At 39.4% G+C, this 20,122-nt stretch overlaps 3 protein-coding genes across 10 annotated transcripts; all 3 read right to left on the reverse strand.

Annotated features, from left to right (window-relative positions):
- Nucleotides 1-1,306: 1,306 nt before the first annotated feature.
- On the reverse strand, nt 1,307-8,048 carry LOC112291649 (uncharacterized). 7 transcript variants are annotated; one of them, XM_024539377.3, is made up of 13 exons: nt 7,888-8,048; nt 6,246-6,383; nt 5,899-5,960; nt 5,384-5,471; nt 5,105-5,166; nt 4,928-5,012; nt 4,363-4,782; nt 3,758-4,111; nt 3,509-3,592; nt 3,035-3,160; nt 2,547-2,729; nt 2,095-2,315; nt 1,307-1,919 (listed from the first exon to the last, which is right to left on the reverse strand). In XM_024539377.3, exons 2-13 carry the CDS (start codon nt 6,339-6,341, stop codon nt 1,793-1,795), a joined length of 1,908 nt encoding a protein of 635 aa, XP_024395145.1. In that variant the 5' UTR covers nt 6,342-6,383; nt 7,888-8,048; the 3' UTR covers nt 1,307-1,792. The 7 variants fall into 7 exon arrangements, with proteins under 7 accessions (XP_024395145.1, XP_024395143.1, XP_024395147.1 ...); XM_024539375.3 differs by lacking the exon at nt 7,888-8,048 and adding an exon at nt 7,572-7,873; XM_024539379.3 differs by lacking the exon at nt 7,888-8,048 and adding an exon at nt 7,579-7,821.
- A 4,521-nt stretch (nt 8,049-12,569) lies between these two features.
- Nucleotides 12,570-15,787, reverse strand: LOC112291779 (geranylgeranyl transferase type-2 subunit beta 1). Its single transcript, XM_024539660.3, has 9 exons — nt 15,644-15,787; nt 15,290-15,437; nt 14,927-15,043; nt 14,563-14,629; nt 14,173-14,321; nt 13,868-14,001; nt 13,488-13,586; nt 13,195-13,270; nt 12,570-12,989 (listed from the first exon to the last, which is right to left on the reverse strand). The coding sequence occupies exons 1-9, from the start codon at nt 15,698-15,700 to the stop codon at nt 12,889-12,891; spliced, it is 948 nt and encodes a 315-aa protein (XP_024395428.1). The 5' UTR covers nt 15,701-15,787; the 3' UTR covers nt 12,570-12,888.
- Nucleotides 15,788-17,001: 1,214 nt separating this feature from the next.
- LOC112291780 (uncharacterized) lies at nt 17,002-19,461 on the reverse strand. Of its 2 annotated transcripts, XM_090255997.1 has the most exons (4): nt 18,972-19,105; nt 18,728-18,811; nt 18,124-18,202; nt 17,002-18,014 (listed from the first exon to the last, which is right to left on the reverse strand). In XM_090255997.1, the coding sequence occupies exons 2-4, from the start codon at nt 18,785-18,787 to the stop codon at nt 17,554-17,556; spliced, it is 600 nt and encodes a 199-aa protein (XP_090112123.1). In that variant the 5' UTR covers nt 18,788-18,811; nt 18,972-19,105; the 3' UTR covers nt 17,002-17,553. The 2 variants fall into 2 exon arrangements, with proteins under 2 accessions (XP_090112123.1, XP_024395429.1); XM_024539661.3 differs by lacking the exon at nt 18,728-18,811 and having other exon boundaries at nt 18,972-19,461.
- Nucleotides 19,462-20,122: the final 661 nt, after the last annotated feature.

Below are 20,122 nucleotides of genomic sequence, written 5' to 3' on the forward strand. Positions count from 1 at the left end.
TTGCCAAGGTAATTGATCCCTTCCATTAAAGAAAAAAACAATATGTATATACACACACACTTAAATATATATATATATATATATATATATATATAATTAAAAAAAATTGTACAAAATAAAATTTATATTAAAAAAACTTTATAATTGCTAAAATATTAATCTTATTACTATGAACATCTTCTTATAACTTTAATTGAAGACCAAAACTAATCAAAAGTTGCCTCTAAATATCCTATATGCACTCTAATATTATCCAAAGCAATGCATTTTAGCAATCCAATGTGGACTTCTAATGTTAATAGGTGGAAAATTCACTTGACAAGCTAGCTTTGATTGGACAATCATAAGTATAGTGAGTTGTGTCAAAGAAATTGAATTGAATGACTTTTCAAACAATGACAAGTTCCAATGAATTTATATAAAAGATAGCTTGTTATAGTTTGTTTTGGCAAATGTGAGTTAATTTTTCTTCATCATTATTATATTTTATCTTCTTGTGAATAAAATATGCTTATGTGGTTTTAGTAATCTCTTTTGCATTAAAATTCATTGTTGTATTGTATATTATAATACAACTTGTTATCAATGTTAAGTTTAGTGTCAATGTCTGTAACATACTTCTTTAAGAACAAAGTGAGGCCTCCATCGCATGTAATTACAATGCTTTTACGTGTTTAATGCAACCATTGTAAAAAAAATTGTAACTAAGAAACAATAATTAGAAGTTTAAAAAGAACAATGACTTGTTTTAGAATAGAAAAATTATACAAACATAATATGGGCACTTCGACATTATAGACCACAAGGCGATTTAACAAGCATCCCACAATCAATTAAAACAACTTACGTAAATTTCTTTGCCACTAGATGTAAAAGAACGTTGAACATCTCCATTGAAAATCATGTAAAATTTCATGCCATTTCATTGCTCATTTGGTATTTCTGTAGCTACTCTGTGTTGCCTAAGCAAAGTGAAGTGTGGCATTCGAACACTTTCATTCACTCAATTTATCCAACGGATTACTTCATATTCTTTTAGTGTACCAAGTAAATTCACATTATTGACAAATGTGATTCAATCTCAATGTCGAGAGCAGTTTGATTTCAAAGAATACGTGCAAGTGGGCACCTGCATCTATCATCTGATAATTTGAGAGCCAATAAGAGTTGAGTCCCGCCATGAGTGCAGAACTTGGGAACATGCTGTGACGCTACCTGGAGTCGCATAGCCACCGAAATAACTTGTTTTGAGCAACAGCACAAGCAGGGGTAAACCTGGTAAATCTCCTCTAAAAGAATGCAAAAGTTTGTACACTAAGCCAAAAACATAAAATTAAAATGTCAGCTGACTCCGCAACAAATATCACTTGGATCAGAAGCAATCAAAGTCTAACAATCAACAGGGTGGTTCTTAGTCACAGGAATTGCATCCCACTATCTTCTTGGGGATATCAACTCAAATGTCACCTATTATGAATAACAACTTCAGGAAAAGGGTATTTCCCATCATGTCTATATTGTGACCTTGCATCAATGTTGAGCCTAGACATTGTAGCAAAGTCGAACCTTACAGTACAAAGCCAAAAAGCTAACCTTTTTCTAAAGGGTCCTGAATACAACGCTCCCCGGAAATAAAATGGTTAGCATCCATCTCCTACCTATCAAATACAACTCCAGTCATTACAGTTCCAAAATGTCCAAAGAGGAGTGCACAGATATTTACTATGCTCCTGAGCTTCATCCAGGAATCGAGTGCTGACGGGTAATAGACAGCCACTGTGACAGTTCAGTGTTAAACAAAGGGATTAACACCACCAGCGGGGCGGACAACGTTTTGTGAGAAAAATTGGTTGTTGGGATAAGGACCGTCTTGACCAAGGGGTTGAGTGGATATGTATCCTCCAGAAACATTCGACTGCCTGCAACGCGTGAGTTACATAAATATGTTAGAATGAGCATCAAATTTGAAGAGAACAAGCATCTTGACTTTTCAACATCTCTAAACTTCGCCAAAACGCAAAACAACTAGTACAGGTAGCAGAGATATTTCATAATACGGAATTGAAGCAGTACTAATCCAGCAGGAAAACTTACGTTGAAAACACAGGGCTAGGTGACGTCGATTGATCTGAGCCGAAGTTAAGAGATCCTGGAGGAAAAGAATGATCATGAAACTGCGAGAAGGAATGTGCCCAGTCATGTGTAGCCGCATTGGTTGGTATAGTCTGTGGAAAGCTTGGCGGGACAGCCTCCGTAGTAGAAACACCACCAGTCGGTGGTGGTAATGCTCCTAGTAGTGAATCCATATTTGGAAACTGCCACGAAAATTGCATACAACGACCAAGCTGTAAACGAAGGTATTACAAGCGATGACAGACGTCGAAGAACATTATATCTTTAAAATACGACAAGGGTAGAGCTTGCTTGTCGGTAGCTACGACCTTTAAGCAACTGAATAATCCTCTAATAACAAGAAATTGCGGAATTGCTGACTCAAAAAGAACTGAACTGAAGAATACTAAAAACGCTCAAGAATTATGTTGCACCTGAAAACTAAAACCAGCATCGACACTAGAGGTCACACTTGCTGAAGAATCGTCCTCGAAATCATCATCGAATGGATTTCGGGACCTTTGCGTTGGAGTTTGTTGAGACGGATCTGGAGACTGCATTTGAGGGGGAAACTGGAATTGAACTGGACCTTGAGTTTGAACTGATGATGACGGAGGCTGATGAACAGGAAGGAAAAAATATTAATCTTCACCTGATTGTCACCTTACTAAGCTTTGCTTTCAAGACGACGAAAAAATTCAAAGTGTAATAAACCCAGACTTTCACAAGCAGTAACAAAATGCTTCTCAAGTGAAGTGAAATACCACCAATGTTTCACAAATTCAGTTGGTTCTTTATAACAATTGTCAAAGAAAAAAATTAAAAAATCTCAGTGCATTACATTAACTCAATAATAAGATCAGCACCCAGAGCTCTGCGCATAGACCAGCAAAGCTAACGCACATGATGGAAAATGATTTACCGTTGCATAAAAAGCTTCAAGAGGAGCATCTAATTGTGGGGCATGGAAAGCAGGACGCATTTGATGGGGTCGATGCATATCCAAGTTAGATGAACGAACATCTTCAAATGAGGGCGCAAAAAAATCCTACATGGCATCAAAACAGTTGCATTATTCGCCCCTTGCAATACTTACGCCCCATCTCACATACAGAACTGCTGACATTAAACAAATATCGGCAGTAGTGACACACAGTACTCCTAGAACACAGCTTCATGGAAAATACTATGATGCTGAAAGCAATCGAAGTTATCCATAAACACGTTTTCAACATATTGAGTAGCAGATAAATATTAGGAGTATTTATCTCAATAACGAGCAAGAGAGAGAGAGAGAGAGAGAGAGAGAGAGAGAGAAGAAGAAGAAGAAGAAGAAGAAGAAGAAGAGTGAATCTGCCATAATATAAACGAAGGGAGAGCATAAAAGAAGCTGTACTTGAGGAAGCTGACGCCTCTGCCTTGTGGGTTGCGTTGCATCTGATGTGCTATGAGATACAACGTGCTCCTGCTTGAGAGCCGCCTGCCAGTAAGAAAATGCAGAAACTTAGTACAAATGTACCCAAAACAGATATTTCGACGACTCCAAGTGCAGGATGATCTTTGAATGCTGTCTCTCAAAGTCAAAAGTGACAGTGAGTCAATCATGAGGCTGCTTCCAGGCTAACACCTTGTGAGAGTTTCTAACCTGAGAGGGACTTGGTGAACCAAAACTTGACCAAGAGTCCAGACTGTTCGTCTGTTGACCCCATCCGGACTCAACCAATTGACTAGTCTCACTTGTAGAACTAGGATAACCAGGTGGGGCTGGCGGGGTGGGAGATGTATTGAACGTAGCCCAGCTGGGACCGGTCGTGGGTGAGACTTGAGAAGTTTCAGCAAAGGGATCCTCAAACCCACGTGGGACTGCTGTTGCTCCAGTTCCGCTATTGATGTCGATCAAACTGGCTGAGTTTACCCTCTTGTAATCTAGAGCCGGAGTTACTCTATCGTCACCTACAGCTCCAAAACTCTGAGATTGTAATGCTTTGCGCGCATCAACCTGGTGAAACTGCTTGTTATTACTCGCAGAACTGACATCATACTCCCTAAAACCGATAGCTTGGTAAAAAGGAGCACAGAATAGCTTGAGCATTGAAGAACACCAAAGTAAAGGAAATTAACAATATTAACAGATTGGAGCATTTATCCTTGCACAAGATAGCTACCAACCGCTTATGCTTGATGCTTGTGAAATGAACACATGAAAGCACAACTATTAATCATCGGTTTTAACCCAGGAAGAACGCCTACCGCAGACCCCTTAGAATGATCCGGAGAGTTCTCCCCTTTTGAAGGTTTAATGACTTCAACACGTAATCCTGGAATATTTCCCAAAATATCTGTGATTGACTGAACAGGCGGAGGCGTTATGTCAAAGTCTTTGAAACTGAATGGTCGAGATAAATTGCGCCTGTCGCGATCACTGTTACTTTTTGGTGATTGCTCTTCATAGCTCTCATCATAACTGTGGCGAGTTGGCCTTGGGACTCCCTGAAGACCACCTAGATTTTTGGCACTGCCCCTGTTACCTACTGAACTTCGGTCGAAATCTGATTTGCGCCTATTCACTGTACCCTTGTCACCCACCTGGTCATCAAATGAGTGGCTTCGCAAATCAGATTGCCGTTCCATCTTTGTATCAGGCCGGCGTAACTCTGCGGCAGTTTCTTCCTGCCAAGGTCGAACCGTCTCAGATTTAGAGAAACATTTGAACACAGTATACTGCCAGTCAGTCTATTGCATTCAGTTGGGATATGAAGTCCTGCCACGTAAAACCTGCCTATCTCAATTGATGCGTCAAAATACACAAACTAACCTGCTGAGCATTAGGAGGCCTATCCCCTGTGTAAAGTCTCTTCTCGTATACTCGCCTGATGAAATCGCGTAGCTTATCAGGACTCCTGGAAACATGAAGTTCGATCAGCTAAGAAATCGTCAATTTAATTCGAGAAAAAACATGATTGAAATAGCAATCAAGTCAGGTAAGACGTACCCACTGTCAGGAAGAGAGATCGAGGCAGGATCCATACTTTTAAAGAAAATTTGCCTAGCCCGCTGTCAGGAGAAATACAAACGTCCGAGAAAGCATATTAGTGCATTGCTCATTCAATGCAAGAAGGTTTAAGAAACAACAATTGAGTAATGTTACGGGATGACTGACAACTACGCTTGGAGTGCGCCAGTCATTTTGCTAGCAAACAGCCTCCGACCTTCCCACTAAACCCACATAGTCACAATACTCGAGCTGCCACAATATCCCTCTTGGATGTACCTCATTGCCACCAGCTTGCAGAGCGGCAACTTCAGCGGCATTAAACTTTGCCATAGAAATCGACTTTATGCGATGTGAAAATTCTCGACTGCACATACAAAGCATTACTAATCCATCAGGGCATTTTCGAAGTCTCCCTTATAATGATGAAAAATACTTACTTACTAACATGATATGCCATTTTGCATGAAACAAATTCTACGAATACCACAACATTTAAGCAAACTTCGGACTCCATGTACCTGTGTATTACACTAGCAAAAACAAGACATGGATATCATCTTCTCTCAATAGCCAACTATGTCCAACCCTACTGCACACTATAAACAGTAATTGCCTTCACAAGACTACAACCTTCTTGCAATTAGAAAAGTGTACAGCAAGCTTGGTAAATTTGGCAAACATAGAAGGACCCACTATACCCTGTTTAGATTTTGACCAAGAGCAAAAGGCTCCACGCTTGCACTGAACTGGCGATTGAAAACATACGAAAAATTCTGTGATTGAAAACTTACTGAATGCCACTACATTGCGTGCACACAAAGGTGGAAAAAGTTGTGCACACATACTGCGGTCCCTGTAAGATTTATAAACAAGAAAGAGGGTCAACTGCAATATGCGAGAACTTTAGAAACCCAAAAGTTCAAAAGTAGAATCTGACAAACAGCAACAGTAGAAACGCCTCCTCAATTAAATTAAGAAAAATTGTAATCAGTAAAGATGTTTAGCATTTTCGAGCGATATCAAAAAACACTCTCAATCTTCATCAGATCCTTACAGTAGAAATTCTTATTTTTAAGATCGAATCTAATTTATTTACATATATTTACATGCCTAAGAGAATGTGAATGAGGAAACTGACCAAACTATTGCAGTTGATGCACCTCTTGTTCTCCGGGAGCTTGAGCAGACGTCGTATGGTGGCTTCATTTTTTTCATCTTCTCTCCGGCTGCCCATTTTGCTTGTTAATGTTTATTATTAAAACTTCTCGGCAAATCTCTGCAAATAAAGAACAAAGCAACCCATTTTAAGGAAAGAACTCTACAAATACACATGAACATGATGATCGAGGCAATTGTAAGCTTTAGGCAAATTCTTCTATTGATTAAAGACTTAAATGCACACGACGCTACAACCCAAAACACTCTGCAGCGCCTTACTCTACCACACACACTCTGTCTCTCTTCGCAACACCCTACAGCAACTTCGAGGTTTATCAAATTTATAAGTGAATCCGATCACGACTGGGTCAAACTTCAGTCTCGTCGTGATGTGAGACAAAAATCACAAATCAACCCGGCTATCATCGTTTTCATTTAAACCACAGAATTTTGCTCTCGATTGCAGAGAGTTCACCTTACAGACTTTATTCTCCCAGCCATACACGACATATTGTCTAATAACAGAGCGAAATTGCCAACACAGATGCAGCATGAAACAGAGCCCTAAAACAAATAATGCCCATCGTAGGAGTGAGAAATGCTGCAGGGACTTATGGTAAGTGTCTTTGCGACTCGCACAAATGCTTTACATCGAAGCCTGATGCAAACCTCTCTTGTTGAAACGTGCGCACGTTTTTTTAAGGATACGTTCTTAGTAAGAACACACACGTCACAACCTACTAACCATACCAATCCAAGAGGAAGTCCATATACACCAAATAGCCAGATTTGCAGCTTGCGGATTCGTATTATTCTCTAAGCGTGCAGCAAGAGCGCTTTCAGAAAGCTCCTGACCCTTAAGCTCTCAGAATCAAGTCTTCCATGGAAATTGATCACATAAAAAACCTACGTAATTCCAAAATCAGTCTGGAAGAATACCGTGACACCTTGCAATGAAGCAGCCTTCAGGGCCAAACTGCGACGATACCAGACAGTGCCATTCAGCAACACTTTGCTGACAAAACCAACAAAACTAGTACACCAAAGACTCCCTTCCCAAGAAAAAAAAAAAAAAAAAAAAAAAACTGGGGCAGCCGAATATACAATGAAGAATGAGGAAAGCGTGAACCGGTTGTATCGCACAACACGGATCGCAACAACATAGGTGAAAATTCAATGATCGCAAGAGCTCTTCAAAGAGATATGCGGAACCGTCCAAACAAACAAGAACCCTGGCCCTCGCCATCGCCATACAGCACTCTAAGTTCGCTCTCGTGAACTATTGCTATTGATCCAGGATTCTCACGTTTGACCTCGAGGTGTTCGAATTTCACGTCTCCAACACCAACCCTCGCATCACACAAACTGGCACCGGTTGTGTTCTCACTCTCCTTGCTCAGGGAGAAAAAAAGAATCTTTTGTCTACTCATCTTGAGCAATTCAACACGCATTTCTTTCTCGCCTCTAGCTCACCACCAGTCATCCAAAGTACATCATATGACTTCCATGCCAGCTCACTTTCTCCGGCTAAGCCACGGAAAAAAATGGAAAACAAAAAATAGAAAAAGTATAATAAAAACACACACCAACACACAAAATACACACAGAGAACGCAGTTATACCTAAAGGGAAAATGAAACACTCGAAGCTACCAAAACAGGGCCAAGAAGTACAGCCAACAGGGCATCAAAAGCCCATTCCCTTATCGTCAAACCCGTACTCTCTCCATCTGCCCAGGAACATCAGCAGCACCAGGAGCAGCACCACCACCATCAGCAAGCTCCATGAACCAGAAAGAGCCTGAAAAAGTCATGGCTCTCACATGTAGAACATGGCCGGTGGGGTCCAGGAGATTTGCAACACAGCAGGGACTAACAGATGGCACCGCACCAGACAATCAAAGCGCTGGTTTCGATTCCCCGCCTACCGGCCCCATTTATTAGCGCGGACGCAGTCAATGCCGCAACTCTGGAGACTTCACACAACCCAAAAATAACCCACTATCAGAATTAAATACCCATCTTTCAGATAACATTTCCAACGAATCCACAGCAACCCACAAAATCATCCCATGGACCACCCTCTTCTTCCTTCGAAATTTGACCCCGCAGTCTCCCCCCAGTCATGCTCTGTCACAGCCATGGCTGCAAAAATTCTGCCAGATGTGGAAAATCCGAAATATTGAGCATCGCCCACATTAAATCTTCCTCGACCAAGTGTTATTCATTGTTTTACTCGTGGGTCTGGTACGATATATGTTTTTTATTTGTCTTTGCGTTGTCCGGGGTTCTAAATTCTGCATGAACCGTCCTCATGCTGTTTTCCTATTTCCCTCGCCGTTCAGCCTAAATACCGTTATTCTCCTACTCCTCGAGAGCGGGAGATAACGAGGTAAATTTTGCAACCCAAGAGCACGATCCTCGACCTTCCGAATCCAGGGTGGTCTAATATTGGGCGAAATCCGGGAGCCTCCCTTTCGCTCTGGTTTTGCGAGACGGACCTTCGCCTCCGCTTCGTGTTCGGCGATCCTCCGCCACAAATGGCTCCGCCGATACTTCGCCGTCGTCGACGACATCGCCTTTTTCATGCGTTCTGAAAGCAAACAGTTTCATATTTTATAATTAAAAAGAATAATATTATCTCCACAACATTCCAAACTCCACTCCACAAGTAATCAATTAATTAATTATTCAGTAGTTTTAGGTGAATTGCAACATGTGTGTGTACATGCGTCGATATATATATATATATATACATATTGCATGGAATTCATTAGAATCACCTAGTTTTGTAAGACTTTGCTAAAATGTAAAAAATAGTAATAGTTGTGGTGGACGTATAGAATCATATCTTTTGAAAGGCTTTATTGTATTTTTAAAAATAAAAAAAATAAAAGTATTTATACAGTACTGGATAGGGTGTGATTTTTTTTTTGCAGACTTTGTATTTGGATGCACCACGAGTCTATTATTTTGATCTAAAAGGCAGTTGAACAGAGTACTTTTTCTATTGGTACAACCTGAGTGCATCTTATGTGAAGACAATAATAATAATAATAATAATAACCTTACATAAATAATAATTAATTTGAACAAAGGAAAATTGAGGTAGTTAATGCTTTTTGTACACATTATCTTAATCCCATTCTTTTAGAATATATATATATATATATATATATATATATATTCTAATTTTTTTTAAATAAGAATAAAAAGATTAAAGTTAAAATCATCCAAACTTTAATTTTTGACTGCAACCTCAATTGTATTTTGTTATATTCAAAGCATATTCTATGAATTTATGTGATTTTTATTCTTTTATATTATCTTATATTATACTATAAACAAAGTTGGTTAAATAGCATAAAAAGTAATAAATTAAAAATTAGTGTTTAATTTTTTTGATATTTTTAGAATTAAAAATAACATGCTCTTTTTCAAATAGATAGTGAGATACAACATGTTTGATACCATGATCTAAGAAGAGACTCTCAATGTTTGGTAATATTATTGGAGCTAGGAACAATTTCTAATGGTGTTTCAAATATCTTGTTTAAAAGAAGATACAAAAGCCTCAACAATGTTCAAATATCAAAGTAGACTTCACACCCTTGTATAAGATATTATCAATAGTTGAGAGGACCTATTAATTACCTTGAAAAAGAACAAAGATCAAAGTATGTTGCAAATACAATTCATTGCATCTTGGACTTTTTCAACATGTGATGACTACTCTCTATAGAATTTGTTCTTAAAAAATGAAGATAAAGTCATGGATATATCTATCAATCTACATATATATAAAGATTAAAAAAAAATGATAGAATTAAGTAGAAATAAGTAGATTTGATAACATCATATGAAAAAGCTTATTAAAAGCTTTATTGACACTAAATTGACTTTTTATGTATTAATAGGTAATTAATAAGTTGTAAACTTAGCCAACAAGTTGACTATGTAGCATACATGTTGATAACTTATGTTACAAGGTTGCCTTGTAACACTTATGTAAAAAACTAGTCTTACAAGTTGAACATGTGTTAGAGGTCCTATTGAAAGTTGTCATGTAATAAAGCCTTCTTCATGTTTTTCAACTCCTTTCTTGCTTCTAGTTTACTTTTAAGAGTCTCTATTTTTCTAATATTTATTAATAGCCATTTCAAATATATATATATATATAGATTATTAAAAAATATTTTATTTGTATATTTATATTTTTAATTTTTGTCCTTGATAAGATATTATTAAAAAAAATACATAAAAATTAATATAATATGGTTTTTATCTCATATTTATCAAAAATGATTAATAAAAATATATGTTTATATTAATAAATATTAATATAATATAAATTTATTTGTAATAAAATATATTTTAATTTGTTCTATGAAAAATTTAATATAGATTTTTTTTCTATAAGTTAAAGAGTTGTGAAGGATATAAATCACAAACAATAAAAACTTCAATACATTCTTTTGTCACTCAAAAAGAGTAGATATTTATCCAAAAATAATATGATATTTGAACTGAAATAGCTATTGCCAAAGATTAGAAGATTAGAGACTCTTAAAATTTAATTAAGAACAAGAAAGACATTTATAAGAATGAAAAAAACTTTACTCTTACTTCTATATATATTATTTAAGTAGGAGCTATGTAGCACATTCTTTAGGACTTCAAACACATGTCTAACTTGCAAGACAAGTTTCTTATACATGTGTCATATGGTCAACTTGTACTAGAAGCCACCAATATGTAGAATACATGGCTAACTTGTTGGCTAAGTTTCTAATCTACCAATGAACTACTAATGCATATAAAATCAAATCTGTATTTGTATAGTTTCTAAGAAGTTTCACTATAAGATATTATCAAATCTACCTACATTTATTTTCTACCTAACATTTCTTATCTAGGTAATTAAGTATATCTATGACAAGAGCATGGATCTTTTAATATCCCTATCGGCAATTTTTGTTAACTCCAAAATTGTTCATGGATTGTTTTACAATAATCAATGAGCAACTATAGGAAGAATCAAAATATTTGTGATCATGTTGAATTCAAATATCTTTGGAAATTTGATTGAACAAAAAGAAAATGTGAAGCACACAAAGTTGTTTAAAACAAGTAAACAAATAAAAGTAGTTTTCATCAAAAATAGTCTTTAAACAAATTCATTTAGTAATTTTTAAATAATATGATTTTATTTTATCATGTTTTAATAATTATGTAATTTATAGATATATTTGAACATGTATTATATGTCACTAATCCTTACTACAAAAACTTTAACAACAAAAATAAATTATTTTTATCTTGTATATTATTTAAAATAAAATTTTTTAATTTTTATTTTTGAAAGAATTAGATGCATTTAATTTTTTTAAAAGATAATGATGTTAAGAATGTTATATATATATATATATATACTCACATACACAATTGCACAACTTATAAAGAAAAGCCAAGGTAAAAAAATAAGTTATAAAATAATTGAATTTAGAAATATAGAAAAATTGAATGAATTAAAAATATTACAAGTGATAATATAGAAAGTGTGTATTAGTAATAAGCATGTACAAATTAAACTTTTAACAATATATGGTTACATGCAATAAATATATATATATATATATATATATATATATCATAATTTTTCGAATGAATTTTTAAATAGAATAAATCCAAATTTTATGTGCTTTTAATATTCAATTTTCCACAGAACTTTTTTAAATTTCGGGTAATTAATGATAGAACCCCAATTTTCTTAAAGCAATGTTTCCTGCTTAAAATATGAATTTAGTCTCTTGAACTAATACATGTTACATATCTACCTGTATATATTTAAGAGATTATTATTATTATGATTATTATTATTATTATTATTATGTGTATGATATCTTTGCATCATTAGAAACATTTCAAAGAAAGCTTTTACATTTCCTTCCTATTATAATTAATCTCCTCATTTTGGTCTTAGAAATAAGATGGAATTGCTTCCTCCTATTGCAGATCCTTTTGTTTTTTTAACTCAGCAAAGGAAGGAAAGCACAATTATATTTACATTTTACAAAAGAATTAAAATGCTTATGGAAACAACTCATTGAGAATAAGAGTGGCACCATTTTAGGTGCTCTAGGTAATTGTTCAGTGAGACCCTACTAAAAATTAGAAATGGCAATATTACCTTTTCAGGTTTGAAACTCAATAACAAAAGGCAAGCTTAATTTCAAAAAAAAAAAAAAAAAAAAAAAAAAAAAAAATCCAAGTAGAACCAAAGACAATAACCGAAACAGAGCAGCTTAAAATGGAAGGGTATTAAAATAAAATGAAAGATAGTAAAAGTATCCTGGCCTGTTCTTCTGTTGTCCAGACAATGCTTTGAATGATCAGTGTCGATTGTTGAATCTAAACCACTAGTTCTGTGCAAAGAATCGACACAGCTTGCTAAAAGTAGATGTACGGCTACTTTATACATGAATGAATGGCCTCGCTGTAACACAAGCCTGTCTGCAAACCGCTGCAATATATATATTTATATTTATATTTATATATTTTCTAAAAGATTTTAGATAATCTCCTCAAAAAGGATTCTGAAAGTGGAAGCTGAGAGGTTGGCGGTTATTTCTTCTGACCGTAGAATATTCTGTCCACTACAGTGACTGGGAGTGCATAAGCAGGATCAATTGCCTGAAGCCCTGGGTACCCCAGCAGAGACAATCCTGCTCAGAAACACCATACAATCAGAACCCATCCCTGCTTCCCAGAATTTCGAACGAAATATGAGCCACCTCTCCTACCCTCAATGATAACTGCAATATGCACCACTCACTCAGGCATCGTGGACCTCATGAGTTAATCAAATGAAGGATAAAGAACAAAAGTAAGTAACTCGTCAGCTGGAATATGAGATGAACGTTTTAGCACCTGCTATGCCGAAGAAAGTATGAAAAACGTCAACAGCGTCATCTGGCCTGTCAGATATACCCCCAGCTTCAGGATCCTGCGCGCAAAAAAAGTCCTAATAATGAAACCAACTGAATAAAACGTCAACATGGCCAATCAAGTTTCCAGCAGTACTCATAAAAATGACTTGGAAGCAGTACCATGTTAAAAAGAGGACTGGCACACTTTAAAAAAATTGAGGATTGTCGAAGTTGAGTATGATTGTGGAGACTACAAAAAAATGTGCCACAATGGTAAGGGGAGAGGGACCAAACCTGACAATCAAGGATAAATTGCTCGAGACTTTTCTTATCAATCCAGTGCATCCGGTCCATCATAACTAAGCTAGCAAGGACCCACCAAGAGTAGCAAACCTGGAAAAAAAAACCACCAAGCCAAATTGTAAGCTTCGAGACATACAGTCCATGACGCTTCCACCGCTTATCTATACTGTAACAAACATGGCTTATGAATTTTTGACGCTGTTACTGAAAAACATGCATCTTTTACTAGATTATTCGACCATGCAAAGGGATGTAGTAATAATAACAGGAAAGATAAAATATACTATTCAGATCTCAGCATTGTAGACGGTCATTTAGGCCCTCGTTAATAACATTCCAACTATTTCGAATTCCTAGTTATGAAAACTCACGTCCGGAAGTTTCTCTGGACGACCATTGAGACCTCCCGCTTTCACTTGACGTTCAGCCAACCACCAACCGAGTAAGTCTCTATCAACATGATGGAGAGCACCGCCTATTGCAAGTGCTCCTACGCAACAAAAAACTGCAACAACCCAACTCAATTGATGAGAACAAATTCGACATATTTAGATACTGAAACCACAGCGTAAAATATTGATATTAGAAGCATGATCAGGAAAAGTAAACCTGGCCTCACGATCATGATCTGAAACCTACGTCCAAAACTAACTCAGAACTAAGTTCAGGCTCGCACTTTGACCAGCGTGGGATTCCCCTCCAGGAACACAACCAAAACCACCGTCGAAGTTTTTACAATTGGCAACAAAATTGCAGGCCTTCTCTAAATCAATCCTGTCGAGTCGCTTCAGCAAAGAAAGGCAGCAGATTGCACAGTAAGAAAATCTGTTCCACAAAATCAAATGCACAAAGTTAGAATAAAAAAATATCCAACAACACAACGTTGCACTTGGCTTTGACGCTGACTTTGATTTCTACGATAAATAAATATACAGCAACACCGCTTGACATACGTCGAGGAATAAATGACGTGCAACTAATGCCCAGATGCCATGAATGCAACTCCTCCCAAGCATGTACCAGGGAGAGAGCAGAAATAGCACCTGGGACTGAAGGTAGAGCATACCGGGTGTCGATCTCCCCCCATCCATCGCCAGAAAAGGATCCGTCCTCATTCTGTAGTCCTGCAATGTCTGCACTCTTTTGGGTTAAGGAATTCTAAAAAGAACTAGGAGAATTCTGTTATAATTTAACTCGCAAGATATGCATTCAGGTTGTTGGAAAATGACTTCCAAGACTAATCACGTTCATAATGAACTTTCACAAAATAAATCCACACTGTACACAGAAGTTCACTAGCTCTCAATCATGCGACCCTGACGTGCAGCCTTACTTAATTGAGAGCTAGCAACTAAAGTATCATGATCAAGAAAGACTATTGCAAGAGAAAATAAAACCTATTATTTTTCAAAGCTGGGGATTCAGGATACAATTTGCAATTTTATCTGCATCCACGGCATCAAGCCTGTCAAACAATGCCAGAATTTGTACAGCACTCAGCGTGTACAGGATGTGCGGATCGTGCTGATGGTTTCCTCCGAAACCTCCTGCAAGAGACATTAGTATCATTATTCAATACCATGTCTACAGATATACTCCTAGCAATGAAGAGCTTTCAATTACAAAACTTAAGCAGGTTCGAACACAATGTTCCTCCTCACATCCAAAAACTAGGCAATCGACATCTCCAAGTGCACAACCTCAAATGCTTATGACAATACACTAATATCTACAAGAACCAAATACAACTAACCAAAACAATGAATCAAGCAGTAGATCGAGGGGATGACTACCGCACTCATCCTGGCACATGAGAATCCAAGGCACGATCTCATCGACCTTCATATCACCAAGGCGTCCCATAATATCCAACGCCGTGAGTCCCCAGTACGCGCCGTTCATGCGCAGGTGCTCCATCACCACTGAGTCGAAATCCGATTTCTACAAAAGATTCGCATCCCATCGCAAAACAACCCATCAAAAACTCCAACCCTCTGTTTAAAACCAACCCTAAACCCTAAAATCTGATTCAACCCAACAACCAATTCCTCCAACCTACTTCCACGTCCCATCTTGTTATACCCATACGAACATTCACTTCCTCCTGATTGGAAAGCAGAGCCCACAAGCAACCGAGCAAGGCCTACCTTGTCAAGCGACTTGATGTAGTCGACATGCTTATCCAAATATAGCTCGGACCCCATGACAACCTCTCTTCTTCTGCACCGAAAAACTTCACAAAACAGAGACGATGGAACTCTAATTCAGGGTTGGACGGGGAGAATTGTGATACAAGTCGGTCATGAGAGGTTGCATCTTGAGACAGGAACCTGAAGCACCTGGGAGCAGACGGGCCAGACCGGTTCCTTGAGATTGACGAAATCAACGCGGTCGGAAGGAAAAGAAGCCAATAAATGCTATGAGAGTACAAATGCATTCAGCTAGGAAATGGAATCCTTTCTATTTCCATCAAATTTTACATTTGCCGATACTGAATCGTGTAAGATGTGATTGACGTGTGTGAAACTTGCGATGAGTATGAACAGTCTACACAGTTAAACAGAAGGTATTTCCCGTCAAGAATGTTTTTGGTTTATTTCTTAAAAAATTGTGACGGAGATATTGACGATTGCAACATGGCGTCAGAGTTAATTTTTTACCTTGAAAACCAGGTGCAATACAGCAATTGTTGAGTAGTTCGGTTTCCTGGTATGGAACTTCAAGGACTAGGTTAAAAAGAATTGTGTAAGTAAATGAGACAAGATTCCTGTTACATATTTACGTATACTTTCTGTACGAATGTCCTTGGAGATTCCCAAGCGAAAGAAAGCGGCTAGCGCATGCTTGTCACTCACTCGCAGCATGAATCAAGGGTCCACTCCACTGTAGAGCTGTCTATCTTGAGTTATAGACTAGCATACAAAAACTCTAGAAGAGCCACAATACTCGCTCCCTGTTCACAAGGACCCCACGACTGCACACGACTGACTTGTGGTAGTAAACAACCCCCACTGACATTTGACATGCCGCTTCACTCAGATGGGCCCTTAAGGTTACATCAACCACTCCGGTGTCATCAGCCTCCTAATCAAAGAGAGCATCAATTCTCATAATATTTGAAGCCAGAGAAATGAGATGCCGATACCCAAGTCAACTTCGTAAACTACAAGCTTGCTCCGCAATACGCCAGTGAACAGAGGCAAAGAAGAGTGTTTGTAACATCTTTCTGCCATTACTATATTGACGAGCCACTGAACAAACGCATTATAATCATTTCAACCGAGACAATTACTTCATTCACAGACTATATATGATGGAGTACGTACTAAGATCAGGAGAGGACCATACCAAACAATGTCAGACAAGCAATTCTGGGCACACCAATTGTCGATCTACAGGGCCTCGCTAGTTCACAGTACACACAGCTTGCGTACGCGTGTAATCAAAATGCCATGTAAGCCTGACCACATCTGACAGAAAGCTCAATCACAAGCCAGAGGCAGTGTGCGAAAGAAAGAAAACTCGTTTACTGAACCAAATGACCGCACAAATGTCATGCTTGGTAAAATAGCATGATGAACTGAAAAGTATTCACAAGAGAGGATCAAATACTTTACAAAGGAATTGATTGATCACTGCGGCAAGCTAATCCTGCATTCTACCCAGCAATCCAATCTTGCAGGCCTCAAAATTTTATCACAACCCACACATGATGGTGCAGAGGCTAACCCGCAACAGGCATCTATTCCTGAAGCTCTCAAAAACCACCGAAACAAAAATAAATAAATTAACACCGAGAGAAGGGGAAGGAGGACATGATTTGCTCCATTCAATCTGTTTCAGTAACCCCAGCTCATGCTGCCGTGTTAATCAAGAACACGGTTACTCAGCATCGCTTCCCTAGACTCAAAAAAGCTAATTCAGTAGCTTCAGCCAAGCCTTGAGGTTTGATAAAACTCGTAGCTGCTCTGTCTTCGTAGGGAGGACGCCATAGCTGAACAATTCAAACAAACTGTCTGCAGTATGTCGGAGATAATGAAAGTCGAAGGTAGTAAGCTTAAGAAGGCTTCAAGGCGTCGGCCAGCCAATCAAGACCTTCATACACTCCCTTCCCGGTGTTAGCACTGCACGCTTGCACATGCCACTGCCGATCGTCCACCAATGATAGGTCCAGCATGTCAGTCAAATCGGAGGAGCTGAGACAATTCTGCACATCCTGTTTGTTGGCGTATACCAGCAGCTTCGCATCTTTGAGCTCTGGCTCATGAAGCAGCTTCTGGAGCTCCTTTCTTGCCTCTGGGATGCGGCTGGAGTCGCTGCTGTCAACTACAAATATCAGGGCGTTTGACTTGATAAAATAGTGGTGCCATAGCGCGCGGATCTTCTCCTGACCGCCCACGTCCCACATGATTAGCGTCAGGTTTCTGTGCCTTACAGACTCCAAGTTAAAGCCTACGGTGGGTTGTGTCAAGCGCGGTGTACTAGGATCAGTTACTTTACGGAGAAGAGTAGTTTTTCCTGCAAACACAAATCGCCTTCAATTACCCACAAGTGTACCAAGACAGTGGACCTCCATTAATCAAGTTGTGGATAAGCTACAAATGGCAATTGAAGACTAGAAACTCACCCGCGCCGTCGAGACCAAGCATGAGGATCTTCTGGTGGTTCTTGTAGCGCCCAAACCGATTGAATAGACGAGCCAGAATCTGCCCCATAGGTATAACAATCGACAGAACGAGGGAATTGAATGTGCGCTCAAACCGATATACTCAAGAAACAGGACCGACACTGTTAACCATACGAGCCTTCACTTTACCTGTACAGTTACCACCACCTACTTCCTCGAATCAACTGAAGAGAGGAAACGACTAAGGTAGGCGAGTTCACATACACAACTGCACGGATAGTTCACAAGGTGTAGGAGTGAGTCAGATGAGGAGAGGTTGCAGACGGTTGCTGTGAATTGGAAGCACTAGGAGTGGAGGAACTTCACCATCCGACAGTATTTGACCATGATGACCAAGATGCGTCAGCATTGATTCTCCACTGTCAGAGGAGGACCTACCTCACGATGACTGACTAGGCTCTTTCACTACTCAAATAATAATAAAAAGTGAAGATTTCGGGAACCAATAAACAATTACTGCAGAAAGGAAGGTGACAAAGCTGCCTTCGAAAATATTGGCAATTTAATATCTGAAGCTTACAACAGACAAAGAATTCCGACGTACAGAATACAAGGAGAATCGAGGGGCACGGTGAACCAGAGCTAGCCGCTGCAGAAGCGTCATGTCTCATGGGAGACGGGCAATGCACTGGAGCAAACGTTACAACCACGGATTGAGGACCTGGTCCCGCGTTCAACAGGCTCGGACCCGGAGAGATCTAAAAGTATAGGCATAGCAACATTGATTGGACACGGAACCAGATCTGGTCACGGGCGTTGGTGAGTACAGTACGCGGCAGAATACTCACTTGTTCGTAGTAAGCGCCGAAAGAATTCTTGCTCTTCCCGGGGCGCTTCGTGGGAGTCTTCTGCCCCGCCATTGATATGCCCGCACTCGCTCTCCCCAAACTCAACTCCACACAGCAAACGCCCTCCACTCGAAACGCACCCCAAGAGATGCGACACTACCACACGCACCCTCTACCAACTAACCCATGCGCCACCACGCCTCCACGCCACCATCTCACTCACGCACCATCGGTCCAGCACTCACGATTCAAGCCACTCAACCATCGTCCCCCTGGATCTCGAACCTAATCTCAATAACGATCACCAACTCCTCGCGCAACTCACGAGGCAACGATCTCACACTGGATTCCTCCAACCCCGAATCGAGAATAACAGACGTTTCAGAGACAGTAGTGCCACCTTTACACGACCAGTGCGCGGAGGCTCAAATTGGATGGATGTGGAGGAGCCGGGCCGAATTAAGCTCTGTCGATGCCCAAAATTTTGCACGCCGTGCGCTTATATGCAGCAGTGGCTTGAGCCAGGAACGGATACAAAGTCAGTGAGTCCAGCGCTGTCGGGGCCTCGGCGGTGCGCAACGGATGGATGAACGAATGGTGAAATGTGGATGGATGTTAAGGGGCGTAACGCTGGGAGACGGTAGCGCGAGTCGGAGCAGGCGGCGGGAGGGGGCAGGCTAGGGCCGGGTCCGTGGGCGCACCTGCGAGGGGCGGGGGGTCTTAAGTGCGGTTTGAATGGGAAGCCATCCCCCACTTTAAATGCTCCCCTCACGCCTCGGGAGGGGGTATATTGGCGACCGACGGATTTGGTTTCGCGGCGCGGGTGGGTGCCGGGGTAGGTGCCCCCCCCCCCTCGGGACCCGTGATCTAGGGGTCTCTGATCATTGAATTTGCTTCCTTGGAAAAGGGGATTCTAGACACATTCTCTTCAGGCCGTGATGCTATGCTCTTGATGCTATGCTTCGGACCCAGTCTATCTCGTGCCTGTTCACATGGAAAATGTTTCTCACCGCTCTGGGTTTGTGTTTCCAACAGTTCTGCCTTCAGTGTCGAGATGATCCGCTTCTTTGGAGACTTAGAGAATTGATGTTAGAAATAGTTTTGGAGAGTACTGGGGAGAAAATGAAAAGAAAGAAGACAAAAGAAAAAGG

This window comes from Physcomitrium patens, chromosome 14 (assembly GCF_059467195.1).
Source record: "Physcomitrium patens ecotype Gransden chromosome 14, ASM5946719v1, whole genome shotgun sequence".
NCBI lineage: Eukaryota > Viridiplantae > Streptophyta > Bryopsida > Funariales > Funariaceae > Physcomitrium > Physcomitrium patens.

Coding starts and splice junctions, on each gene's coding strand:
- LOC112291649 (XM_024539377.3), bottom strand. CDS start 6,341: ATGGGCAGCCGGAGAGAAGATGAAAAAAATGAAGCCACCATACGACGT. Junction 4,112..4,362: donor ATCATTCTAAGGGGTCTGCG/GTAGGCGTTCTT, acceptor CAGTTTCACCAG/GTTGATGCGCGCAAAGCATT. Junction 3,161..3,508: donor AGAGGCGTCAGCTTCCTCAA/GTACAGCTTCTT, acceptor GATGCCATGTAG/GATTTTTTTGCGCCCTCATT.
- LOC112291779 (XM_024539660.3), bottom strand. CDS start 15,700: ATGGGGTCCGAGCTATATTTGGATAAGCATGTCGACTACATCAAGTCG. Junction 13,587..13,867: donor GTCCAGAGAAACTTCCGGAC/GTGAGTTTTCAT, acceptor TTTTTTTTCCAG/GTTTGCTACTCTTGGTGGGT. Junction 13,271..13,487: donor AATTTATCCTTGATTGTCAG/GTTTGGTCCCTC, acceptor TTTTGCGCGCAG/GATCCTGAAGCTGGGGGTAT.
- LOC112291780 (XM_024539661.3), bottom strand. CDS start 19,043: ATGGCGGGGCAGAAGACTCCCACGAAGCGCCCCGGGAAGAGCAAGAAT. Junction 18,203..18,971: donor TCGGCGCTTACTACGAACAA/GTGAGTATTCTG, acceptor CCTATGGGGCAG/ATTCTGGCTCGTCTATTCAA. Junction 18,015..18,123: donor GCTTGGTCTCGACGGCGCGG/GTGAGTTTCTAG, acceptor TTGTGTTTGCAG/GAAAAACTACTCTTCTCCGT.